The 27,913-nt window shown below is 42.9% G+C and overlaps 1 protein-coding gene across 5 annotated transcripts in view; it reads left to right on the forward strand.

The window, feature by feature from the left end:
• Nucleotides 1–27,913, forward strand: part of SCN8A (sodium voltage-gated channel alpha subunit 8) — a 196,364-nt gene that overhangs the window by 104,661 nt on the left and 63,790 nt on the right. For 3 of the 5 annotated variants that reach the window (XM_021091665.1, XM_021091666.1, XM_021091664.1), the window contains exons 7-12: nucleotides 2,410–2,631; nucleotides 3,693–3,756; nucleotides 5,772–5,913; nucleotides 7,449–7,655; nucleotides 8,503–8,796; nucleotides 22,736–23,131. In XM_021091665.1, the coding sequence (XP_020947324.1) occupies nucleotides 2,410–2,631; nucleotides 3,693–3,756; nucleotides 5,772–5,913; nucleotides 7,449–7,655; nucleotides 8,503–8,796; nucleotides 22,736–23,131 (1,325 nt within the window). The remainder of the gene's footprint in view (nucleotides 1–2,409; nucleotides 2,632–3,692; nucleotides 3,757–5,771; nucleotides 5,914–7,448; nucleotides 7,656–8,502; nucleotides 8,797–22,735; nucleotides 23,132–27,913) is intronic. The other 2 variants (XM_003481581.4, XM_021091667.1) reach the window with 1 other exon arrangement.

Consider the following 27,913-nt stretch of genomic DNA (forward strand, 5'->3'; position numbering starts at 1 on the left):
CAGCAGCTACAGCTCAGATTCATCCCCTAGCCTGGGAACTTCCATATACCATGAGTATGGCCCATAAAAGACTAAATAAATAAATAAAGATGAAAAACTGAGATTCCAAGAGGGGTATTGCTCAGGTTACACAACTAAGTGGTATAACTTTTTAAGATTCCTAATTATTGGGAGTTTCTGTTGTGGCTCAGTGGTAACAAGCTCAACTAGTATCCTTGAGGATGCGAGTTCAATCCCTGCCCTCACTCAGTGGGTTAAAGATCTGGAGTTGCTGTGGTTGTGGTATAGGCCAGCAGCTGCAGCTCTGATTTGACCCCTGGTATGGGAATTTCCATATGCCAGAGGTGAGTCCCTAAAAAAAAAAAAAGAAAGAAAGAAAGAAAAAGAGAGAAAAATAAATTAGTATTTATTAGTAGTTATCTACCCAGACTCACACTTCAGGGCCAGGATTAGGCTTTCTATAGACTTGCAGTCCAGTGTTAACTTAAGAAGTAGATTAGAGATAAGATCCTCTTGAGGCCCATGTTTCAGGGCTTATGTCTGCCTCCTGTCCATCCTGGTGTTTTGGTACCCAGAAAGAGCTCAAGGCTATCTTTGGCTCGTCTTAGGGGTAGCTGGTGCCTGGACATGCCCAGGAGAACCATATGTAGACTGTTTTGATCCAGACATCATGAACCCACAGACATAATTTTCTTTGTCTCCTATCACTTATCTTTCCCTGTGCAGTTAGGAAATCTGTAGCTTCATATTTGAACCAGTGGCTTGGACTTAAACCCAAATATCAAGTGGATTATATGGAGTTTTTTAAATTTTTGGTTTTTTTGGAAGTTCTCATCATGGTGCAGTGGAAACAAATCCGAAACTAGTATCCATGAGGATGCAGGTCCCATCCCCAGCCTCGTTCAGTGGGTCAGCGATCTGGCACTGCCATGAGCTGTGGTGTGTCGCAGACACAACTCAGAGCCCCTGTTGCTGTGGCTGTGGTGTAGGCTGGCAGCTGTAGCTCTGATTCGACCCCTAGCCTGGGAACTTCCAGTTGCCGTGGGTGTGGCCCTAAAAAGGAAAAAAAAAAAAAAATTGTTTTTTAAGGTCCCTTGTGGAGAACAGGGCATATATATGATACAGAAGAAGGTACATTTTTTTCATGGAAAGACAAACCATAAATACTGGCTTGATAGTAATTAACCTTACTAAGACATCAGCATTTCCAGAGCTCTTGGAAAATATTATTGTCCTTGCTCACGTATTATCGGCTTCTAAACTTCCTCATAGTTCTCTTTCCAATCTGAAAGCCTCCTCAATTCCTGAATTTCCATTTATTTATTCAGCTCATATTTACAGAATACCTGCTGGGGGCTAAGCCATGTAGATAGAGCTATGAAACAGATAGACATAAATAATTAATTACAACCATGATAATGCCACAAAGGAAAGTAACAGGTGCTATTAAAATAATAATAGTAGAAGTTCCCATCGTGGCTCAGTGGTTAACGAATTTGACTAGCATCCATGAGGATGCAGGTTCAATCCCTGGCCTTGCTCAGCAGGTTAAGGATCTGGCGTTATCATGAGCTATGGTGTTGGTTGCAGACACGGCGTTGCTATGGCTGTGGTGTAGGCTGGTGGCTACAGCTCTGATTCAACCCCTAGCTCGGGAACCTCCATATGCTGCAAAAAAAAAGCCAAAAAAAGAAAAAATTTAGTAATAGTAGGGGAGAGAGAAGAGTCGCAAAGTCAGAGAAGGCTTTGTTGGAAAATCGGGCAGGGGGAACAAGAGAATGTGAGGAAGCATGTCAGGCAGAGGACACGGTGTGTGAAGACCCTGAGGCAGGTGAGAGCTTGCTTGACTCCTCTGAGGAGCTGAGAAGCAGTCAGACAGGAAGGTACCTCTAGGAAGAAAAGAGCCACAGGTTGGAGAAGGAACTTTCTTTTACTTTTTAAAAAAGGATTGACCTGGGAGTTCGCATTGTGGCTCAGCAGTAATGAACCTGACTAGTATCCATGAGGACACAGGTTCGATCTCTGGCCTCCCTTAGTGCATTAAGGATCTGGTGTTGCTGTGAGCTGTGGTGTAGTTTGAGGAGGCAGCTCGGATCTGGTATGGCTGTGGCTCTGGCATAGGCCAGCACTCACAGCTCTGATTAGACCCCTAGCCTGGAAACTTCCATGTGCCCCTGGTGTAGCCCTAAAAAGATAGCAGCAACAACAAAAAGCATTGGCTTAAAAATCGATGCTCCTGGAAAATGCTAATATCACCGCCCCATTATTATTCTCACGGCATAAAAGACAAAGTGGCCATGTGTCTGGGGGGCACCATGGGGAGGAGTAGAGGCCCTGGTTGGAGGGGGAGGCTGGGGGAGGTGGGGAGGGCTGTGGGGCGAGGCTGATTCGGGGGGCTCTCTCCCTTAGGCCTGAAGACCATTGTGGGCGCCCTCATTCAGTCCGTGAAGAAGCTGTCAGACGTGATGATCCTGACGGTGTTTTGCCTGAGTGTCTTTGCCTTGATCGGACTGCAGCTCTTCATGGGAAACCTGCGGAACAAGTGTGTGGTGTGGCCCATCAACTTCAACGAGAGCTATCTTGAAAATGGCACCAAAGGCTTCGACTGGGAAGAGTACATCAACAATAAAAGTAGGTGGCCCCTTCTCAGATGCCAGGGACGGAAGAAACGTCTGTCTCTGGTGCACGTGGTCAGAAGCCACCACTGGGCTGTGCAAAGCACGTGGGGCCAGAAAGGAAGGCCAGGACCACTGGAAGTAGCCTTGTGAACTTACTCCCTTTCCTCGTGGTGGGATTATGTTCTCTCAACTGTCAGCCCTCTCTCCCTCCCTCTCTCTCTCTTCCCTGCCTTTAAAAGCAACTGTGAACCTTTATGTCTTTATCACATTACCCCTAAATTTTGCTTTGAAAATCAGGCTTAGAAACTTGGTAAAAATCCTTTTTCCCTTGTTGAGTTACCTGAGATATTTAAACGCTTAGGTCAGAGTATACTGGTAAGCTTTCTTAGTACTCCTAAGACCTTGGTAATAACTCTGTTCTAGGGAATCACGTCATCTCTAAGTAACCATTTGATGCTGTTAAGGAGTTTTATCAAGTTCATTTTAGGAACTTGGGTCTTACCCTTAGGGATGTTTGGTGTAGTGGTACTTCAGTAAAACAGTAGGGGACGTCAGCACTGTCACTGTTAGTCATAGAGGCAGTTAAGCAGCTGTAAGGAAGTGTTGCAAAGGGGATTTCAGGGACACAAACAGGAAGGGAAAACATGCCTTCTGGTTTAAAGTAGAACGTGGTAACTAGTGATCTATATAATAGAGTGATCTTCTATAAAGATAAAAGGGTAACATTGCGTAAAGGGGTGAAAAACTCAGAAAACTCTCTTTTACACCCTTTGATTGAAGTACCAGAACATGGCATATGGATCTGAAGTACAAGTAGAAGCCAAGTGTCTGGAAAAAAAAAAAAAAAAGGTTGCATTAAAGGCTCTACAGCAGCACTTTTCATTTTAAATATGTATATATAGGAAAATAGTTAATGGGAAAGAATTCTTATCAGGTTTCACCGCTGTCAGAAAAGATGTATATGAGCTAAAATCAATAACTGTTTCTGCTGGGCTAGTTAGGAACAGTGTAACCTTATTCTCTCATTCACTGAAATCTGCCTTCTTCATTTCCTGCCTCTTCAAACTTTTCTAGCAAATTTTTACATAGTTCCTGGCATGCTGGAACCTTTACTCTGTGGGAACAGTTCTGATGCTGGGTGAGTAGCTCACCTAATTTTATTCTTCTACCTTAATGTGTCAGACAAAAATGGACAGTATTTGCATTCTTCTTTTTGCTCAGGTAGACGACTCTAAGTGGGTTCGGTGTATTGGTTGATCCAGATTTTCTTTCTAATTTATATTTGTCCATCCAAAGCTGACATTTCACTAGTAGGTGAAGGTGCCTAGCGTCTCAAGCCAAAATCCAAGATATAAAAGACTGAAGGTAGGATCTATAACAGCAGATAGCTTCCCTGTCCCTTGTAGACTCTCCTCATTCTGTCATAACACAGTTAATAAAACGTAGAGTAAGAACACTGCCTTCGTGATAGGTTAGGACCCAAGGCTGACCCAAAATATACTGGGCCTGACCGCATCGGGGAGGGGAGAATGTTACAACATAACATCCCTTTCCAATTTTTTTTATTGTGGCAAAAATAGACATAACATAAAGATCTGGCCTCTTAATCATTTTTAAGGGTACACCTCAGTGGTATTAAGTATGTTCACATTGTTGCACAACCATCACCACATCCATCTCCAGAACTCCTCATCTTCCCGCACTGGAACGCTGCACCCATGAAGCAGTAACTGCCGTTCTCCTCTCCCTCCACCCCCCGGCAACCAGCCTACGTTCTGTTTCCGTGATATCAACCACTCTGAGTACCTTATATAAGTGAAATCATACAGTGATTTTCTTGCCGTGACTGGAGTAACACCATGTCCTCAACATTCATCCATGTGACATGTCCCAGTTTCCTTCCTTTGATACGTACATGCCACATTTTGTTTATCCATTCGTCTTTGGATGGACACCTGAGTTGTTTCCATGTTAGTTGTTGTGAATTACGCTGCTGTGAACATGAATGTACAGCAACATAATGTGAGTCCCGATTCTGCTCCTTCTAGCTCGGAGACTTTTGGCAAGCCCTTTCACTTCTGTGAGCCTCCGTTTCTTCCTCTAAAATGGATTTAATCATGGTCTCACTTTCTGAAAGGGCTATGAAGGATCCAGTTAGATAACACACATGAAAATGGTTTGTAAACAGGAGTTCCCGTCGTGGTGCAGTGGTTAACAAATCCGACTAAGAACCATGAGGTTGCGGGTTCGGTCCCTGCCCTTGCTCAGTGGGTTAATGATCCGGTGTTGCCATGAGCTGTGGTGTAGGTCGCAGACGTGGCTCGGACCCTGCGTTGCTGTGGCTCTGGTGCAGGCCAGCAGCTACAGCTCCGATTCGACCTCTAGCCTGGGAACCTCCATATGCCGCGGGGGCGGCCCAAGAAATGACAAAAAGACAAAAAAAAAAAAAAAAAAGAAAATGGTTTGTAAACAGAAGACTATATAAATGTAGGGTGTAGGGTTATCATTTAGAATATATTGGTCTCCTAGAAATTGGTGATTTAAGATGACACGGCTACTAGAAGTCCATTTAATTTCTGTATTGAAGTTAGACATTAGAAATTACATTGAAATAAATATCAGGGGACTATTAAAGCAGAACTGTTACAACTGAAGTCACTGAGATCCACAGTATGACACAGGTTGTCACGACGAGTGTTAAGAGAATAGAGATGACTAAGAGAAACTTCTGGCCATTTGTCATTTAGGATAGTAGCTGAGTTAAATTTGGTTGAATTGCACATTGATATGAATCTAGGACAGTGATTCTCAAATTTTGGCATGATAGGAATCATCTGACATGCCCCTTAAAAATGCAGATTCATGGATCTCATATCCAGAGCTTTTATTCCTAGGTCTTGGGTAGGACATGGGAATCCACTTTTTTAAGGTGACTGATCTGATCCTAAGCTGTACCCAGGACATCATTTTTTTTTTTTAAATGACCTTCTACTTTGTGTCTTTCTTTTTTTTTTTTTTCTTTTTTAAATTCCTGCTTGATGATGTGCCTCTATAGATGGTTATTTATTGTCTCCAAGGTCATAGAGATGACTTAGAGCTGATGACTGGATAGGATTACATTGAAAAGCCCTGTACTTCCCTTTCTTTCCTTAGGCAATGCCCAGAGGGATACCAGTGTATGAAAGCAGGAAGGAACCCCAACTACGGTTACACAAGCTTTGACACTTTCAGCTGGGCCTTCTTGGCATTATTTCGACTCATGACCCAGGACTACTGGGAAAACTTGTATCAATTAGTAAGTAATGCCTCTTTTGTGAGTGCTCCCTCTTTTCCCTTGGTGATAGAATTTACATGAGGCTAGGCAGGGCTGGGGGCACGCTGTGCGAGAGGCCTTTAGTGAAGACATTATACAGGATCTTAGGATGGTGTTTCTCAGAATCAGCTGGATTACAGAATTGAGTGAATGTACCCAGCTCTTGGCCAGTTTCTTTATTGCTCATCATGTAGAGCTGTAGAGGCTCACAGCCTCCAGGGCATCTTGCCTGACCTTGGAATCTGCTGCCTCCACCTACCTCCTATCCTTTCACCAGAGCATCTGCAGTATTTCTCCTTTGGGATACTTGGGCTTAGGGCATCTTTTGAAGAAATATTAATTAAACGTATTATGCAAGGCACTGTGCTAGACATTATAAAGATGAAATGTTTATCCACAAGGATCGTGGAGCCTAAATATACCCACATTTTGAGATTTATAACACATCTGATGTGCTCAAGCAGGTCGTGACCGATTAAAAAGAAAAAAGCTCAACCTTCTGTTGAGCTACTTTGGTGACTCCAGACAAGTCATTTGACTTTGTTGATTGTGATGGAGAAGTTAGTCTAAGTGGTTACTGAGGGGTTTTCTACTTAGAAATCTGCTGATAACCCACTGTTTTCCATTTGACCCTGGCATTTGATGATGCCAGTTAGATTGAGAACGAGGAACATGTCCCGCTCAAGCATGAAGGAGGCTCTTTAAGGGAAGTTTCTTATTCATAGCTCTTAGACCTCTTACTTCCTATTGTACAGCCTAATATTCCCTCGGCTTTGTATCTTGACCATGAAATATTTGTGACTGGTGCTAAGTTCCATGAAATAATTGTGGTTGAGAAGAATAAGAATGAAAACTGAACAATAGTGGGTCCCATGTACTTAACCTAAAAACCCAGTTGTTCCTTGATGTCTGTTTGTTGCTGCTCCTGAAAGGTAAACACTTAGAATCCTCCTTCCTTTTTCTTTTCACCCCACTATCCTTTATGTCATATCCCTCCTTAAAAACTCATGCTGTTGCAAATGGCTAAGGAAGGGTGTCACTCAAGAGAGAGACTTCCTGTGACTTGGACCCGATCCCAAAGATGGAATTTGTCTGTTGATGCTCTTTGAGGACCAGCAGATAAATGAGCTGAGGCCTTGTATTCATTTCTTCAAACTTGTTTTAGAACCAACTGACAAAGTCAAATGTAATTGTTAGCCCAGAGAAGTTTTTCCCGTTAAAAAAAAATTAAGCATTTTTCTATGAAAGGCATGTATTAGGAGCATTTGGAAATGGAAGATGGCTTCTTTGTCACAATGAGTGGGAGGCACTACTGACATTTGCTGCAGACGGAGGATAGGGAAGGCCGTTGGGCTGTTGGAGATGCTGCATGTTCTGCAGTAGGAAGAAGTACCCCTCTATGAAGGACTGTCCTGTTCAAAGTGCGCTCGTGCCCCTACGGAGGAACAGTAGCCTACGAGTTGTTTTCAGCCTGATTTGCTGATGCAAGCCACTCAAAGTGATCTTTGCCTTTACAGACCTTGCGAGCCGCTGGGAAGACGTACATGATCTTCTTCGTCTTGGTCATCTTTGTGGGTTCTTTCTATCTGGTGAACTTGATCTTGGCTGTGGTGGCCATGGCTTATGAAGAACAGAATCAGGCAACACTGGAGGAGGCAGAGCAAAAAGAGGCTGAATTCAAAGCAATGTTGGAACAACTCAAGAAGCAACAGGAAGAGGCACAGGTTGGTGATCGATTCCTTGTACCGTCCTTCCTGCCAGTTCACTGTGACTCAGACCCCATCTGACTGCCACTCCGATTCATCTTTCTAGGCACGCTGTCAAACAGAAGTCATTGATCTGATTAAAATAAGCCAAGTAACAAATGCAGGTGGTTGGTCCAACTATTCCATTTGTCTTAATGGCCAAGTTATTTGTTAATGTGATCTTTTGCTACATTTCTTGACTCTTCAGTGTCCAACTGCTCTGACAACTGGAGAGAAAAAAGGTGGCCAGAGCAATTTGTATAATGCTTCATGTAAGAACAGTCTTTTTGTTGAAGAAGACATTAGGAGCTCCTTCATAGATTCTCTATGGTCATGCCAAGTATTAAAAAAAAGATACATGTAAAATATTAAAGACAAAATTGAAAAACAAACTTGTGATTCCCCCCCCCCAACACTTTGCTTTTTAATCCTTATCCAAATATATATATATGTATTTTTACACTGTTGGGCTCATAATGTAGAGTTTATTTTCTTAGCACAGATCTTCAGAGTTGCTCAAAAAGGATCATGTGGTACCAAGAATGAAGCCAAGTTCTTGTCTGAGATACTCAAGAGAATAAATCCCAAAGTTCTCACTACACAGTTCTCTTCTGATTACGCAGGGCTGTGCCTCGATACAGATTCAACTTGGAAAAGATCTAACAAGGCCCTGGCCACAGTCTCTTCTGATGGGCTGGTTTTCCTTCCTCCTTCTTTCCCTCTTTCCCTGTCTGTGGGAAGGGAGGTGATCTGCACGGTTGCTTGGCTCTGGGTGGCTCCCGTTCATTGCTTCTGATCTGGTCTGTTGCTGTGGCTCCTTTCCTAGGCGGCGGCCATGGCCACTTCAGCAGGAACTGTCTCGGAAGATGCCATAGAAGAAGAAGGTGAAGATGGGGTGGGCTCTCCCCGGAGCTCATCTGAAATTTCTAAACTCAGTTCCAAGAGCGCCAAAGAGAGACGTAACAGGCGAAAGAAGAGGAAGCAAAAGGAGCTCTCTGAAGGAGAGGAAAAAGGGGATCCTGAGAAGGTGTTCAAGTCAGAGTCCGAAGATGGTATGAGGAGGAAGGGCTTTCGGCTGCCAGACAACAGAATTGGGAGGAAATTTTCCATCATGAATCAGGTAAATTGTTTGTGCTGGGTCAAATACACCTAAGAACTTCTGGTTCTCCTACTCTCACTTGATTCTCATAGTTTCGTTTGGTTTTACATTTTTCCAGACCCATCCTTGCATCCTCAGGGCTGCCTCTCAGTGCTCCTCATTGCGGCCCCCTGGGACGAGGTGTTACAGGTGTATTAGCATGTCCTGCGCTCTGATCTTGCCCTCCCCTCCCTGCTCTAAAGCTAGCCCTGGGACAGTGTGGCCACTTTTGGCAGGTGTACTTAAGGAGCTAAGTCTGTTATACCAGCAAGCCTCATGTTCCAAAACATCCAGAAGAACTTTTCTCTTCTTGGCATCTGAACGTCAGAATTTAGATCGAATACCTCTGTTTAAGAGTTGCATAGGCGTTCCCATCATGGCGCAGTGGAAACGAATCCCGACTAAGAACCTTAAGGTTTTGGGTTTAATCCCTGGCTGGGCACAGTGGGTTAATAAGGATCTGGCATCTCCGCAGCTGCAGCTTAGGTAACAACTGCGGCTCAGATCTGATTCCTGGCCCTGGAACTCCATATGCCGAGGAGGGGGCCCAAAAAAGAAAAGAAGACAAACAAACAAACAAACAGAAACAAAAAGAGTTGCATATAACTGTAGGTTAAAAAAAAAGTCCCGGGAGTTCCTGTCGTGGCTCAGTGGTTAACGAATCCGACTAGGAACCATGAAGTTGCGGGTTCCGTCCCTGCCCTTGCTCAGGGGGTTAACGATCCGGCGTTGCCATGAGCTGTGGTGTAGGTTGCAGACACGGCTCGGATCCCGAGTTGCTGTGGCTCTGGCGTAGGCCAGTGGCTATAGCTCCAATTTGACCCCTAGCCTGGGAACCTCCATATGCCGTGGGAGCGGCCCAAAGAAATAGCAAAAAATAAAAAGACCAAAAAAAAAAAAAAAAAAGTCCTGAAACTCTTTAGGTCTCCTTATTTGAGTGTGGCAAGTTCTACTAATTAATTATTCTAGACAAGTAGTGTCATGCTGATAAATTAGCCTATGGTAGATTTAAAGCCTCCAGTTTTACCCAACTTTGATAAATTGGAAAACTAAGAGAAAGAGAGGGGAGAAGACTTATGGTTAATTATGGAGAATTTAGTATTATTGTAAATTTCATCACATAATAGATATTTTTGATTTCCAAGAACACCACCAAAATCCAATACTTAGGCCATTTAAGTCCCCATTTTAAAGAAAGTTTGTAGGAGTTCCTGTCTTGACACAGCGGAAACAAATCCAACTAGGAACGATGAGGTTGCAGGTCCGATCCCTGGCCTCACTCAGTGGGTTAAGGATCCAGCGTTGCCATGAGCTGTGGTGTAGGTCACAGACAAGGCTCGGATCTCTCGTTGCTGTGGCTGTGGCGTAGGCTGACGGCAACAGCTCCAATTCGACCCCTAGCCTGGGAACCTCCAATGCCACAGGTGCAGCCCTAAAAAAACAAAAGACCAAAAAAAAAAAAGAAAAAGAAAGTCTGTAAGGTATAGAATAGAATAGGCTACAGTTACCGGCTATGGCAGTGTAGCCAGTGTCTCTTCTTGTTTCCCAGAGATGCTTCATTGTGCCTCTTCCTTGCCTACCTCACCACCCAGTTCAGTCTTTTACTGGTCCAGTTCATTTTATCACAGCAAAATCTTTCATGTCCACCCCTCTGTTTCTATTCCTGTTAACCCTGTTTTAGTTTAGACTTTGTATTACTTTACTCTACTGCACTTACCCAGTGCCATTTCATTTCCTCCAGTCCTTCTCTCCTTTGTGTTTTGTGTATTGTCAGCAGATCACTTCCTAAACATATCCCACACTATTCATCACCAGACATTTACAGAGTGCCCGCCATGTGTCAAGGATTGAGCTAGGGCCTGGAGATTAAAAGGTGGTTAGAACACCCTCCCTGCCATAGGGAGCTCACAGTATAGTGGGGCAGCCAGATACTTTAAAACTTTATTTGTGTGCCAGCATTGATGATGTTATTCCATATTTGAGATGTGCTAGGATGTTTTGGAGAGCACAGATCTGTCCTGACCTGGAGGTTCAGCTAAGATTTTCTGGGGAAAGTCAATAAAGGATAAGCAGGAATTAGGTAATATATGTGTACATTGGTAAAGGAGGAGTTCCCGTCGTGGCGCAGTGGTTAACGAATCCGACTAGGAACCATGAGGTGGCGGGTTCGGTCCCTGCCCTTGCTCAGTGGGTTAAAGATCCGGCGTTGCCGTGAGCTGTGGTGTAGGTTGCAGATGCGGCTCGGATCCCGCGTTGCTGTGGCTCTGGCGTAGGCCAGTGGCTACAGCTCCGATTTGACCCCTAGCCTGGGAATCTCCATATGCCGTGAGAGCGGCCCTAGAAATGGCAAAAAGACAAAAAGGGGGGGGCAGTAAGACAGAAGACAGGATGTTCCAGGTTCGGAAGAAAACTATGCCCAGTTTGGACATCTCAAGTGTGATTGGAAAACCAAGTAGAGAGGTCTCCTAGACACACGGATAGTCAAGCGGTAGCTCATGGAAGAGGGCCTGAGCCGAGGGGTGGTGATTGAAACCATGACACATGATGAGCTGACTCAAAGACATTGTGTCAGCTGAAAGAACAGCGGGCCGACGACACGACCTCAGGATGGGTCAGACGGAGCTCGTGAAGCGGTCATTAGAGGTGCTGAGAGAACCAAGGCCTCAGGCCAGGAGAGCACAAGGGCTGGAGAACTTAAAAGACATGTTTCAGGAGTTCTTGTCATAGCTCAGTGGTTATTGAATCCGACCAGGAGTCATGAGGTTGTGGGTTCCATCCCTGGCCTTGCCCAGTGGGTTAGGGATCCGGCGTTGCCGTGAGCTGTAGTGTAGGTCACAGATACCGCTTGGATCCAGCGTTGCTGTGGCCCTAATTTAGGCTGGTGGCTACAGCTCCAATTAGACCCCTAGCCTGGGACCCTCCATATGCCACGGGTGCAGCCCTCAAAAAGACAAGGGTAAGGGTGGATGTCACATTGAGTGGGAAGGGAGACAGTGAGTAGAGACTTCTATTCATACTTCTTTAAAGAATATGGGTGAGGAAGTTCCCATATGTGATGCAGTGGGTCAAGGATCCAGCATTACTGCAGGTTCAATCCCCATCCCAGGAACTTCCACACGCTGCAGATATGGCCTAAAAAGAACAACAAAAAAAAAGAATATGGGTGAAAATAAGCGTTTTTATAATTTGTTAAGGGGGGAAATCCAGAATAAGGAGAGATGGAAATGGAAAATGGCGTAGAATAGAAAATAAAATAGAACAGTCTTGGGAGATGTGAAAATAGATGTGATCTCTAACAGGAAAGGGGCACCTTGTTCCCCAACACATCAGGACAGTAGAAGTGGGTGTGTGTGGATAAGTTTGTAGCTGGAGTAGGAAGATGACACTTGACAGTCTGTAGTCTTCAGTAATGTAGGAAATTAAAAATCTCATCAAAGGGAATGAGAGGTCGAGTCGGGGGGGATTAAGAAAATATTGACAGTTTAGAACAGTTATTAAGAAGGATAGGAGAGGAGTTCCCATCGTGGCGCAGCAGAAACGAATCCCACTAGGAACCATGAGGTTGCAGGTTCGATCCCAGGCCTCGCTCGGTGGGTTAAGGATCCGGCGTTGCCGTGAGCTGTGGTATAGGTCACAGATGTGGCTTGGATCCCGTGTTGCTGTGACTTGGGTCTAGGCCTGCGGCTACAGCTCCAATTGGACCCCTAGCCTGGGAACTTCCATATGCCAAAGGTGTGACCCTTAAAGCCAAAATAAAGAGAGAGAGAGAGAGAGAAGGATAGGAGGGAGAGGTGGATAAGCAATGAAATCCTGCTGTATAACACTGGGAACTCTGTCTAGTCACTTCTTTTTTTTTTTTTTTTTTTTTTTGGTCTTTTTGCCATTTCTTGGGCCGCTTTCGCGGCATATGGAGGTTCCCAGGCTAGGGGTCTAATCGGAGCTGTAGCCACCAGTCTACGCCAGAGCCACAGCAACTCGGGATCCGAGCCGCGTCTGCAACCTACACCACAGCTCACGGCAACGCCGGATCGTTAACCCACTGAGCAAGGGCAGGGATCGAACCCGCAACCTCATGGTTCCTAGTCGGATTCGTTAACCACTGCGCCACGACGGGAACTCCTGTCTAGTCACTTCTAATGGAGCTTGATTATGTGGAAAAAAAAAAAAGAATGTATACATGTATGTGTGACTGGGTCCCCTTGCTGTACAGTAGACAATTGACAGAACACTGTAAACCAGCTCTAATGGAAAAAAATAAAAGTCATTAAGAAGGATGGGAGAGGGAATTCCCCTAATCAGATTCACTCTTTTTACTAATCAAGTCCCAAGCCTTTAGCATGGAGTTCATAGCACCCCTCTTCCCCAGACACAGCCTCCCTTTCCCATCTGCAGTCACTGTGCCCCTCAAGCACCCTGTCCTTACACTAAACTCAACTATGAGATGCTCCTCATATTTGTTTGTTTTCTACCATCTGTTTTGCTCCAGAAACAGCCCCTTTAAGACCCCCTGTGTTTTCATTTCCGAATGTCCGCATCATACTTACTCTTCACATCCTTCTCTCAAGACACCTTCCCTGCTCTTCCCCATCTCACATCCAACTGGAAATTATTTCATCTTTCCATTATGTTTTATGCATATCTCCGTATGTGTTGCTTTTTACTCTCTGTGGTTTTGTATTTACTCATGTTCATATCCTCTCCTCTCTCAGATGAAGTCTAAGAGCAAAGCCTGCTTCTCTGCACATTCAGATATTTGTTGGAAAAATGAATGGAAGACTCTTATCCGCTTTAACCCCTTTCAGGACTTCTTTATGGCCTGGAGCCCTCTCTGTCTCACCTTCACCTCCCCTTTCTCCTAGTTCAACCTCTTTTGGGGAAAAGGGCAGTTGCAGCCTTGTCGTAATCCAACCTGTGTCTTGAGAGCCCTGGCTGAGCTAGCTGATGAATACCTTAATGCCCTTAACACTTTGCTGTGAATGGTCTCTGATGAATCTATAGGCTTCAGCACAGAGTTGCCCTGATTGCACCCTCGTTCAATAAATAAAGCCGGGCTTTCTGAGATGTCCTGCTTTGCATGAAAATGTTCACTTCTTCTAATTTCCCCATCTGAAAAAAAACCTGTAGATTCCTAGAGGCCGTGGCTGACTGCCAAGACTTGCTTAAAAGCCTCACACCATAGTAATAGTCTTTGTCCAGGACTTGTCTGCAGTTTCTCTGAAGAATGCTTGAGGAAACTGAGAAATTAACTAATTTCTCTAAGGTTGTATGCTAGTAGGTGTTAGAGTCAAGGTTTGAACCAGGTCCTTCTGACTGCAAACCTGGTACTGCGGTCTCCCGCCACTGCTTCACGTTCGTGTCCACACGTACGTGGTCATCTCTTCCGTCGGCTTAACCGTGAGTGTGGCTTCAGTGTTCCCGCCACATAATTCAAGTGTGTTTCAGTTTCCTGTACCGCACATCTGCGGAGATCCTCTCGAAACATCTGCCCAACCTTTCTTCTGCCCACTTCTCTGTGAATTACTGCTGTGTATTTAGGGTTTAGGTGAGTTTATAAATATTAGGTTGAGTCACTTTTTGCAAAGTATTTTAATTGTTCTATTTCAGCAGTTCTCAAAATTTTTGGTCTTGGGCCCTCTTCATATCTGTAAAAATTACTAAGGACCCCAAAGAACTTTTTTCTTAATGTGCTTTTAATTTATTATATTAGAAATTAAGACATACTAATTAATTAGAATAACAAATTTAATCAATAAGAAATTTAAGTATTTGTTTACCTATTTAAGAAGAATAATGATAAGCCCATTATATGTTAAACACAAATCATACATATTTTTTAAAAAATAAACTGTTCCCCAGATTTTAAAAATGTGGTGGAAAAAATGGTACGGTTAACATCTTTGCACATCTCTTTAATCTGTGGTGTGATAGAAGATAGCAGGAGTATAATACCTACATTCAGTCTGTGGAAATATGTTTTTTGGTTGAAGTATTTAAAGAAAATCTAGTTTCATACAGATGTAGAAGGAAAAGAGAGGAATATTTGAACAGGCTTTTTAGATAATTGTGAATATTCTTCCTTGATGCTATTCCAAAACTGGATAGTGTTAGATTTTAAAATGGTTAGTTCCAGGGAGTTCCCATTGTGGCACAGTGGATTATGAACCCAGCTAGTATCCAGGAGGATTCGGGTTCAATTCCTGACCTTGCTCAGTGGGTTAAGGATCCAGTGTTGCCATGAGCTGTGGTGTAGCCTGGCAGCTGGAGCTGTGGTGTAGCTCACAGATGGGGCTCAGATCCTGCTTTGCTGTGGCTGTGGTTTAAGCCGGCAGCTACAGTTCCGATTCGACCCCTAGCCTAGGAACCTCCATATGCCTTGGGTATGGCCCTAAAAATATATATATGTATATATTTTTAAATGGTTAGTTACAGTATGGAATGTGAAACTATTTCAGTAACTTGGTACTCTGTTACCTGAAAATCCTTTGCTATACTTTGCACCATAGATTTTTAATGATCATGAGTAGCACCCTGCACTGATCATTTGGGAAGTACCAGTTCACTGAGTTATGCAGGTCTTCCAAGTACTGACACACAATGTTAAAAAAAAAAAAAATCACGGAAATTATTGTCACTATCAGTCTCATCAGAAAAGCCTATAACTTCTGTGAAACTCAGGCTCACAGAGTCTGCTGTACTTCTGTGAGAAAATGTGAATGATAAAGGCAGATATCATCTTAGAATCTTGTAATACCCACCCCCCAAGAAAAGGATCACAGGTACCCCAGGAATTCCCAGACCATATTTTAAGAACCACTGCTTTGTTAGAAAGAAAAGGTGAAAAAAAGAAAAAAAAAAAAGGTGAAATATGGCATGGAAATAGAACATTAAATCATCAGTGTGTTACCTTCTAAACTTCTCAGTCGTTGTTAAGCCTCATCCCAGTAGAAGTGGACATGGATGCCCTGAACCCAGTTAATTTTTCTGTGTAATGTGAGGGCCACCCCCTCAAACCAAGAACACTCCAGAGCTATTTTCCCAAGCAAATACCTCGTTAGCTGTGATGTAACTGCCTGAAAAAGAGACCAGAAGCTCCTGGTTTGTTGACAGGAAAGATTTTGAAAACAAGACCCATCTCATAAACTAGCCTAGTCTTGAGTCATCACTGAAACCCTTCCCATCCAGAAGGACTGAAGTCGGGGAGGGGCTGGGGTGGCAACCCACCCTCAGGAAGTGTCTCCTTATGGAACTGGCTCGATCAGGATTAGACACTGGGTACAAGGAGGAAGGAGACAGTCAGCTTTTGCTCCTCCACAGTTACTACAGTCAGCTTCCTGGCCAGGAATGGGACAAAGAATTAAAGGATAATAGATAAATTGTTTCTTTTTAGTGTCTATTGTCTCAGGATCCTAATTCCTAAGTGTTTCTGGGTCACTGAATTGGTCATTATCTTTCTTATCACTGAGTTGATCTTCATCTTGCTACCACTTTCCTATCAGTTAAGAATAGTCAGGTACGTTAGAGCTCATACAGTACCTAATATTTTCTACTAGGCTGCAGGTCTTGAGAGGACAGGGACCATATGTGTGTCTTGTTTCCACATCAGTGAGCACACAATGAGTATTTAATGATCATTTGTCAGATAAAAATCAAACCTCTTTCCTAACGTGGAGACCTAATATGCCAGGTAGTATCAGCACCCAGAATTGGCCTAATGACAATCACAGATTCAGTCCAGGGAAGCTTTCTGTGAGAAGGGAGACTTTTTTTTTTTTTTTTCTGTATTTTATGGTGCTTTGACGTATTAGGGGCCTTGCTGGCTGGGGAGAGACTGCCCTTCCCAGTGCTAGTTTATAAAGACAGCAAACAACTTGCCAGGAAGTGTGCCTTGCAGCTGGAGATCAACCAGTCTGAGACCCTTATCCCCAGCCTCTTTTTATCTGATTCACACACCCAGCCAGAATTTCCCCTGCCCTCGGTCACTCCAGGGCCAGAACTTACTGGACCACCTTATAGCTCAGAGCCTGTCTGAAATTATTCAGTTGTCCAATTCTGCACATATTTAAATGTGCCTACTCTGCCTCGCCCGTTCCTTCCTGAGGAAAACACAGCGAAGTCTCTGGACCATACTTTTCCCCTCGCTCCTTCTGCCTCCTGACTGACCCCCGTACCTCCCCACGAGGGCCTGGATGACGTGGTGAGGCACAGTGTGGCACACCCTGCCCCCTTCTCCTAAGAACTATAAGTAATAAACCTCTTTCAAAGGCAGTTATCTCTGTGTCTGTCACCTTACGATACCTGATTAAAACAATCGTAGGTACATTCTAAGACATTTACCAATCCTCTGGCCAACCACATTGTTTAGAGAAGTGCTTCTCAAACTTTGTATAGAGAAGGACCAGTTTCTAGTTTTCCTAATTCTTCATGAACTGATACTCTTGTAAAATATAGTAACAATAAATTTCTAGAAAACTTATCACATAATTGGATGTTGTAAAAATGTCTAAGTGCTATTAAAATTTTCTCAGTGCCTCCCTCGGTTTTTTACTGTACACCATTAGGCAATCATATCCTAGAATTGATCTGTGAGTTTCGCCTTGAACACTGGCTCAGGGGAATGAATCAGTGAGGGTGGCCAAACATATATGTGAGAGCATAGCAAGCAATGAGCCGGAGGAGGCCCCGATCCCTTTACCACTCCAACAACATGGAGAAGGACGTATAAGAGCTGGCCAGGTGACACCATCCACTCATAAATGAGACCCAGTGAAAATTCTGGAATCTAACCAGTGCAGCTCCTCCTCTTTGGTGCAGGGATAGGCAGAAGCGCAAAACAAGTCAGAATGATTAGGAAAGGGGTCAGAGATGTTGCATACCTGAATCTTTTCTAGAGGCCTATATATAGCCTATGGTATATATTTAATGATAACATTTATATAAAATGATCTATGATTGGTGGTTTTCTTGATGTCATTCCCAGTGATCAAATTCATTTATTATCTCAGAGATTTGTGAGTTGCTTTGAGCCAAGACAGAAAACGACTACACGCCAAGGGAAATACAGACAAGAGAATGAAGCATGATGAACCTAGAAATATCCAAAGAAAATATACCCCTCTCTGCACAGGAGCTTTGTACATTATAGAAAGAAAGTGGAACTGGGATTATTTTGAGTCTAGAACTAGAAGTGGAGTTATAGGTAGCAAAAAATATGGGCAGAAATATTAAAGAGGAGTCCCACAGCCATTCCAGGATTATCATCAAAAAGTATTATTTTAAAAAGATTTATTTAGCACTTTCAATATTTGCACTCTATTGGCAGAGTCCTAGCCCACAAAAACCTTTCACATGGAATCATTTTACAAGAAGGTTAAGGCCTAAACCCTAAGGCAAGAATCTTATATAGTTAAAAATTATTTTGAAATTCCTTCGCAGTCATAATTGGGCAGACTAAGTATCCCAGAGTAGCAAGAAGGATTATCCGAGGTCTGTTGTTGGTCAAGTTTCATTCTCTTGGAGCAGTGGTCCTCAAACTGGGATTTGCATCCCCTGGTTTTTTGGTTTGTTGTTTTTTGTTTTTTGCTTTTTAGGGCAAAGACTTCCCAGGCACAGGTTTTTTTTGTTTGTTTGTTTGTTTGCTTGCTTTTTAGGGCCATATCCTCAGCATATGGAGGTTCCCAAGCTAGGGGTCTAATCAGAGCTGTAGCTGCCACCCTACACCACAGCCAGAGTAATGCGGGGTCCAAGCCATGTCTGCCACCTACACCACAGCTCATGGCAATGCCAGATCTTTTAACCCAGTGAGCAAGGCCAGGGATGGAACCTGCATCCTCATGGGTGTTAGTCAGATTCGTTAATCGCTGAGCCACGATGGACACTCCCCAGGCACAGTTTTAAGGAACCTGATTTCTGGGTCTCGAAGTTCCAGATTCCTATGCTGGGTTAGCCCTGTGGTCCAAAGTCACACCAGTTGTCCTTTTCCACTTTTTCATAGTCGCTCTTTTCCCACTTTACAGAAGGAAGGCGTACCTCTCTGTCATCCCAAATCCCAAGTAGTGTATTACCCTGAAGTCTAAAAGTCTTTGGGGATGCCAAACAAAAGTCGAAAATATTAGTGTCTACAGAATTTAATTTAGGAAACTTAAATCCATTGTAAGGCTTTCTGAATTCACCTATCTCTTACAAACTTCTAATAAGAGTGAAATATAGAGTTATGATTGGGGCATTGGGATGTTTTAAGTTCAGGAGTGGGACGGATGTCACTAGGATACATATTAATAGACTTATTAAAAGTGAAAAATGAAGTCATACTTTTTCCAGTGAAAGTAAGTCTAATTTGGCCAATTGCTTTGATGGTGGAGACTGGCTTTGCTAATTAGATCATTTGGTGGACATTTTTGTAAGTTAAATGCACTTAATCTGTGACTTTAAGGTTTTGATGAAAATATCTTTAAAGCATATGATAATGTTGGCAGTGATTATAGAAATTGACAATATTTTGATTATTCTAACATTTTCTGTTGAGTTAAATTAGGTTCCTTTAAAGCAAAAGAATAACCCCTGTATGAGGTACTGATATAATTATTAGTAAATAATAAAGCGTTTTTGGTATCCTCAGAAATCAGGAAATGGAAGATGCAAACAACTGGATAACAAATCCTTTGTCTAGTTGGGTGATTTTCAGTTCTTTGCTTTCAATAGAATTGAAAGAGGACTTGATTTAATTGTCAGCCGATGGATCATTAAGATAAATTTTGCTGATAGCTTGCTTACTATGTAATTTTGGCATATAACTTGGAAGCAATTCAAAGAATTGAGTAACGTTACTATCACAAAATTCTTCTGTTCCAAGATACCATTTACACAAATAAGGTTTCTCAGCACTTAAAATGTAATGTTAAAAGGAGGAGATGGAGGGTTACTGTTGAGCTGTGTCTGATTCTAATAATAAATTATACTCTCTACAAAATTTTTTTTTCCGCTCTACAGCATGGGGACCAAGTTACACATATATGTATACATATTTTTTCCTCCCATTGTTGTGTTGTTGTGTTCTCAATGTTACACAGCAGGATCTCATTGTAAAGCCATTCCAAGAGCAATACTTTCCATCCGTTAACCCCAAGTTCCCGATTCCCTCCCACTCCCTCCCTCTCCCCCCGGGCACCACAAGTCCATTCTCCAAGTCCATGATTTTCTTTTCTGTGGAAATGTTCATTTGTGCTGTATATTAGATTCCAGTTATAAGTGATATCATATGGTACTTGTCCTTCTCTGACTGATTTCACTCAGCATGAGAGTCTCTAGTTCCATCCACGTTGCTGCAAATGGTATTATGTCGTTCTTTTTTATGGCTGAGTAGTATTCCATTGTGTATATATACCACATCTTCCTAACCCAGTCATCTTTCCATGGACATTTGGGTTGTTTTCATGTCTTGGCTCTTGTGAATAGTGCTGCAGTGAGCATGTGGGTGCATGTGTCTTTTTTAAGGAAAGTTTTGTCCGGATGTATGCCCAAGAGTGAGATTGCTGAGTCATATGGTAGTTCTGTGTATAGATTTCTAAGGTTCTTCCATACTGTTCTCCATAGTGGCTGTGCCAGCTTACATTCCCACCAACAGTGCAGGAGGGTTCCCTTTCACTCTCTCCAGCATTTGTTCTTTGTGGACTTATTAATGATGGCCATTCTGACTGGTGTGAGGTGGTGTCTCATGGTAGTTTTGATTTGCATTTCTCTAACAATCAGTGATGTTGAGCATTTTTTCATGTGCTTGTTGGCCATCTGTATATCTTCCTTGGAGAATGGTCTATTGAGGTCTTTTGCCCATTTCCCATTGGGCTGTTGGCTTTTTTGCTGTTGAGTTGTATAAGTTGCTTGTATATCCTAGAGATTAAGCTCTGATTGTCGGTTGCATCATTTGAAACTATTTTCTCCCATTCTGTAAGTTGTCTTTTTGTTTTCCTTTGCTGTGCAAAAGCTTGTCAGTTTGATTAGGTCCCATGGGTTTATTTTTGCTCTTATTTCCATTGCCTTGGGAGAATGACCTGAGAAAATATTCATGAGGTTGATGTCAGGGAATGTTTTACCTATGTTCTCTTCCAGGAGTTTGATAGTGTCTTGTCTTATGTTTAAGTCCTTTCAGCCATTTTGAGTTTATTTTTGTGCATGGTGTGAGGGTGTGTTCTAGTTTCATTGCTTTGCATGCAGCTGTCCAGTTTTCCCAGCAGTTATTGCTGAAAAGACTTTCTTTTTCCCATTTTATGCTCTTGCCTCCCTTGTCAAAGATTAATTGACTGTAGGTGTCAGGGTTTATTTCTCAGTTCTCCATTCTGTTCCAGTGGTCGTAGGTCTGTCTGTTTTGATTCCAGTACCACACTGTTTTGATGATTGTGGCTTTGTAATATTGCTTGAAGTCTGGGAGAGTTATGCCTCCTGCTTGGTTTTTGTTTCTCAGGATTGCTTTGGCGATTCTGGGTCTTTTGTGGTTCCATATAACTTTTTGGATTGTTTGTTCTAGTTCTGTGAAAAATGTCATGGGTAATTTGATAGGGATTGCATTAAATCTGTAGATTGCTTTGGGTAGTATGGCCATTTTTACAATATTAATTTTTCCAATCCATGAACATGGGATATCTTTCCATTTCTTTATATCTTCTTTAATTTCTTTGATTAATGTTCTCTCTACAAATATTTAAACACCAAAACACCAACTGGAAAAAAGAAGACTCATTCATCTCATTGAGATACTTTTTAATAAAATGTTCTTTTTAAGCTTAGTAATTACCTATTAATAAAATGTAGAGTATATTTGTAATTAATTGTATTAATGAGATTTGTAATAAAATCCGGGAATTTTTTAAATGTCTTAGAGATTCCTGGTGACAGGAAAATTTTAAAAAATTTTAAGTACAGTTTATTTATAATTTTTTATTGCAGAAAAGTATTCAAAGGTGATCCGTAAAATACATTAAAGTGTAAAGATATATATTAGCATAAATTTCTCTAGGGAATGTGAAATGGAATATGAGCTGAAGGAGAAAAAGAAACGAGCAAATTTTCTAAATAATAAATGAGAGTTTGGAGTTCCTGTCATGGCACAGTGGAAACGAATCCAACTAGGAACCATGAGGTCATGGGTTCGATCCCTGGCCTCGCTCAGTGGGTTAAGGATCTGGTGTTGCTATGGCTGTGGCGTAGGCTGGTGGCTACAGCTCTGATTAGACCCCTAGCCTGGGAACCTCCATGTGCAGTGGGTGCGGCCCTAAAAAAGACAAATAAATAAATAAATGAGAGTTTGATTTTAAAATGTTGATGCTGGGAATTATATAGTTTACAGATACTTAAACTTCTGATTAAAAAAAAAAAGTTGACTTTAAAATGGAGTAGGAGGGGACAGATACCGTTTTTTTTTCAACCGGACTGAAAAATGAAGACCACTACCAGAATAGTTCTTAACCTCCAGGGCATGTAGTTCCTGTTGAGAGCGCGACACTTCTAAATTCTCTCCTTTTACCAAGTGTGGCATAGAGTCTACCTTGATGAATTAAAGGCACGCGCCATGTGAGTGCATAGTAAAGAGAAAGAGATGTATTTCCCTGTGGATGCCCTGCATAGGGCATGGGAAAAGCATCATTTCAGTGCATGGGTGAAGAGTGCATAGAATTTGTGGATAGTTAACAGGTCACAGAGGATGTATCTCAAGGGCATGAAGCAAGAAGTGGGTAATGATGGGTGTTGGACACCAGTAGAAATTCAACTTCCAGAAGTGCTTTCTGCAAACACTGGTGTTCTGATTAACAGGGATGCAAGGATGGGGCCAAGGCTTCGGAAGCTAACAGCCTCTGTTCAGTCTCTATGGGGGTCCCTTTCCTGTCTCATGCCTGCCTCTCTGTCTCTCTCTCTCTTTCTCTCTTCCCTACAGTCGCTGCTCAGCATTCCGGGCTCCCCGTTCCTCTCCCGCCACAACAGCAAAAGCAGCATCTTCAGCTTCAGGGGCCCCGGGCGGTTCCGAGACCCGGGCTCGGAGAACGAGTTTGCGGACGACGAGCACAGCACCGTGGAGGAGAGTGAGGGCCGCCGGGACTCGCTCTTCATCCCTATCCGGGCCCGCGAGCGCCGCAGCAGCTACAGCGGCTACAGCGGCTACAGCCAGGGCAGCCGCTCCTCGCGCATCTTCCCCAGCCTGCGGCGCAGCGTCAAGCGCAACAGCACGGTGGACTGCAACGGCGTGGTGTCCCTCATCGGCGGCCCCGGCTCCCACATCAGCGGGCGTCTCCTGCCAGAGGTGAAAATAGATAAGGCAGCTACTGACGACAGTGTAAGGAAGTAAACTAGTAGACCGAGGCTGGGCATGGCCGTCTCTCCCGCTCCCTTCCTCTCCCCTCCCTGCGCTGCCCATTCCACCTGCTCTCCCTCCTGCTCTCTGTCCCCCACTCCTGTCTCCACCCCAACCCCTTCTCTTTTCTCCCTCCTGGTTTGTTTCTCTTTCTCTCTTCAGTCCTCCTCTTGTATCCATCCTCTTTTCCCTTATATGTTATTCCTTGCAACATTTTCCCCCCTTTCCTTTCTTGTTTCTGACTCTGGCCCTTCCTCCATCAACTCTCCTTTATCTTACCTTTATCTTCTCTCTGTCTCAGCACGTCTTTGCCGCCTCTCTCTTTCCCTCCCCCACCTGCTTTGACTGAATGCCTCTGGCCAGCCAATCCTGCCTGGATGGAATGAGAAGGGCCTCTGCCATCACCAATGACCAAGTCTGAGTGGGTTTGGAACTACCTTGCTTCTCTCTCTCCCCACATCTTCCCTCCTCATAGGGAAACAGCTTGGAATTTAAAGCTCTTATCTTTCTACTTAAAAAAAAAAAAAAGTAACATAGCTTTGAATAATTTTCTTAGTCTCCTCTGCAAGAATGAGATGTGATTTTTCCAAAGAGGAATGGGTATCAGGATGCTGAGGGTAGGAAGTGGGCACTAGGAGGGCCAGGCAAGGAGAGGTTAAGGAAACCAGTGGGGAACTGGACCTAGACATTTAAAAGAGATTGAGATGGAAATAAATCAAAGGAGGGGAAGGTAGGAGGTGGGGGCAAGAACACATGGTATATGGGGGAGGAAGGAAAAGGGAAACAAAAGATGAATTTTAAATGTAATCAGATGTCAGGCTCTGGAGGAGTTGCATGTAATAGCTTCACAAAATCATTTGTCTAGGGGTTAGGATAATGGCTCCCCTCTTTGGGAAAAGCCATCTCTTAATATTTCTTTAGATTCTAAGCTGTTTATACCTTTTTTGTAGTTTTAAATTCTTATAACCTCAGTGACCCTAATCCTTTCTGCCTCAATTCCTTAACTTTGCTCAGTCCTTCCTTAGCTGGTCTAAGCTTCTTAAGATAGCATGTTGGTCTGTTTGGTTCTAACACTTGAGTTTCTTCTAACACGGCATGAAGATAGCCAACCCTTTAATTAGCATGATGCATGTGTGAAGGAGAACTGGACAATCAAGGATGGAATTATTCAGAATGAGCTGTTTTTAGCAGTTGAGGACAGTTGTTGACAGTACAGATAAAAATTTGAAAGGCAGTTAGGCGAGTCGACGTTGTCCTTTCTCTTCCAGCCTTTTTATTTAAAAGCAAAATATTTTCCCCTTACATTTGTATAGCTCTTTACAAGCCACAAATTACTTTTACATGCATTATTTGCTCTGAATAAAAATTCCATAAGGTTGACAAGGTGGAGCTGATTATTCCTGTTTTTGAGGTGATGAAAAAGTCTCAGAGAATTTGTACTCCTTGCGGTTACGCAGTTCATCACCGATAGAACCAGAATCTTAAACCTTTCAGAAACCTCAGTCTTTTGTTTCCCAGAAGATTGAATGACCTCTCTGCCTCATCACATGGCCGTAGCTCTTCTGGAGAACTGTTTAAGATCAAGAATAATAGGAACACCTTTGCTGCACAGCAGAAATTGATGGAACATTGTAAATCAACTGTAATTTTTTTAATTTAAAAATTGATTAAAAAAAAAGAATAATAGGAACAGTAATAATAACAAACAGTGGTTCCAAAGTGCCGTCCCTGCAAAACCAGATTTCTGGCCAAAATGAATGTTATAGATGGCTATCTTTCAGTATAAGCTTTGATTTTCACTAATTCTATGTCTAGATATAAATTTTGGGCTCCACAATTAGATAATTATATTCCCTGAAAAAAACAAGAGGTGACAGCAACAGAGAATGAGTGGGTCAGCATGGATAGTACAGTTGGGATCATTCAGATGTTGAGAAGCAATGTAAATTTTGATATTCTGGCAGTTTTAAAAAATATTTAACCCAAATAATATATCTTGCTCTTTCTTTGAAGAGAAGGTATTAGACAAGGTGTCCAGGAAGAAGGAGCTTGAACTTCAGCTTAAAGGCAAATGAGCAGGTTTGCGGGTTTTGTTTTTGTTTTTTTAGCAGCTTCTGTTACATGGTGTGGGAGAAAAATTTGAGAGGCACTTGAGCAGATGGCTGTGGAACGTAAGGCTATCTGCACCGCCTTACGTTGTGGCCCACGGAATGCTGCCTTTTAGGTTTGGGGGCTCCTGCACACCGAGTGCCCTGTAAGCACAAGGAGATTTTTTGCAGTGTTCCCAAGTGATGATGGTGACAGACTAGAGGATCCCCAAGGGCAGACGGTCGGATTCCAGAGAGGCAGGAAGATGGAGTGGGCAAGACAATTTCATTCCCAAGGGCTTCATAACTAGGAAAAAGGATTTTGTTAGAAGCCATAAAGAAGTACCTCCTAGCTGTTAATGGTGTGGGGAAATAGCTGTTATATTAATAGGCCTAAAATACAAAACAAAAACAGAATGGGTATAGTTTGTGTGGTGTGATATCAGATCTATGTAAAGACAAATTGCATGCAGTAAAAAGATGACTGACAGTTAACAGTAGTTGCTTTGGGGAGGGGAAATTATTGGAGACTTTCTTCCTTACACTTGCTTGTTCTTTCTAGCTTTCTACAGTGGGCCTAATAATTATAGCCACCATATACTGAGTTTTGACTACACAATGCAAAAAGCATTTTATACATATGATCTCATTTCATTTCCTTTTTTTTTTTTTTTCTTTTTAGGGATGCACCTGTGGCATATGGAAGTTCCTAGGCTAGAGGCTGAATCAGAGCTGCAGCTCACCACAGCTCACAGCAATGCCAGATCCTTAACCCACTGAATGAGGCCAAGGATCAAACTCTTGTCCTCATGGATACTCGTCAGATTCATTACCACTGAACCACAACAAGAACTCCCTCATTTAATTCTTACAACCTCCCCATTCAGTACAAACCACCAGGTGGTTTTATACAATTAATATATAGACTCAGAGTTCCTGTCGTGGCTCAGCGGAAACGAATCTGACTAGTATCCATGAGGACGTGGATTCTATCCCTGGCCTCACTCAGTGGGTTAAGGATCCGGCGTTGCCTTGAGTTGTGGTGTAGGTTGCAGACGAGGCTCAGATCTGGCGCGGCTGTGGCTGTGCCTGTGGCATAGGCCGGTGGCTACAGCTCCCATTCCACCCATAGCCTGGGACTCTCCATACACTGTGTGTGTGGCCCTAAAAAGACAAAAAAATAAAAGATACACTTAGAGATTTAGTGACTTGTAGAAATGGGACCAAGGTCTTCCTGATGCCAAGAGACCTTCCTGACTCCTTACTTGGAAAGTAAGAAAACAGTCATTTATCATAGGGAAAATTAATATGTTCATTATATGCAGCCCAGGCCAGGTGAGCAGTTAATACCTCTTTGGGCTAGAAGATAGTGGTTCTTACTGTCTGCACATTTTTATGTGTCTGCAGCCACAGATTAACTTTGTCTTCGCCCAAACCATCAGAATGCTTCCAGTTACATACTCGTGCTTTATGGAGTGGTATAGGAGCCACAGAGGGTCCACAAGCTGATTGCACACAATATTAATGCTTGGGCTGTGCCACGTCTATATTTTTTCTTTAGGCTCAAATTAAGTAATATAATATTCCTGGAGCTCCCACGGTGGCTCAGCAGGTTAAGAACCCAACATAGTGTCTCTGAGGACTTGGGTCTGATCCCTGGCCTCGCTCAGTGGGTTAAGGGTCTGGAGCTGCTGCAAGCTGCAGCATAGGTTATAGATACAGATCAGATCCAGTGTTGCCGTGGCTGTGGCATAGGCCAGCAGCTGCAGCTCCGATTCAACCCCTAACCTGGGAACCTCCATATGCTGCAGTTGATGGCCGTAAAAAGAAAAAAAAATGTAATATTCTCTATGGAAAAAAAAGACATCCAGATATCACCTCATTAAACTCTCATCAAAAACTTTCACAGCTTCATTATTTTTCAGTTGTGATTGACTGGTGATGATTTTTGGATAGTTTAAGAATCTTCACTTTTGCTTTTTGCTGAAACAGAGTGTAAGGGGCCCTTTCCCATATCTTCATCTCTGAGCTGGAAAATCATTGCTCTTCACTCATAAAGGAAGCAGGTGTCACTGACCATCCCAAAATCACATAACTTAGAAATCACATTGCAGGTATAAGCGTTGTCTCACTTAATGCGCAATCCCTGCCTCTGAGTTAGACACCACTGTTGTCTGCATTTTACTGAGGAGGCAGCCACGGCTTACAGAAATAAAGGAACTTGTCCAAGATTGCCCAGTAAGCAGTAGAGTTAGTATTTGAATCCAGGCAGTCTAACTCCAGAGTGTTAACCAGTAACCATTACACTATGCTAACTAGAAGCCCAGGTTCTTTATTTACTCTTGTGATCCTGAAACGTTAACGTCTTTAAGCCCATTTTCTTAACTGTAAAAAAGAGATGAAGGGACCTTTGTTTTAAGGCTATTTGAAGATTAAACGTAGTAACATTTGTAAAATGTGAAATGTATTACTTGTTCCATCCTTGGTATTCAGAAAGGCAGTTTCCATTCCTTTCCTTTCCTTTTTGGGCCTTTTTAGCCAGAGAACTAGACAGTGGGATTTCTACTGAATTACTGGACTTGGAGAGAGTCAGATTTCTTCTAAAATTCTAAAGATTCTTTGAGAAGGAGAAACTATTGTACAGTTATTTTAAGGCAGACTACAGCAGAATTTTTGT

The sequence above is a fragment of the Sus scrofa genome, chromosome 5, assembly GCF_000003025.6.
Source record: "Sus scrofa isolate TJ Tabasco breed Duroc chromosome 5, Sscrofa11.1, whole genome shotgun sequence".
NCBI classification, from domain to species: domain Eukaryota; kingdom Metazoa; phylum Chordata; class Mammalia; order Artiodactyla; family Suidae; genus Sus; species Sus scrofa.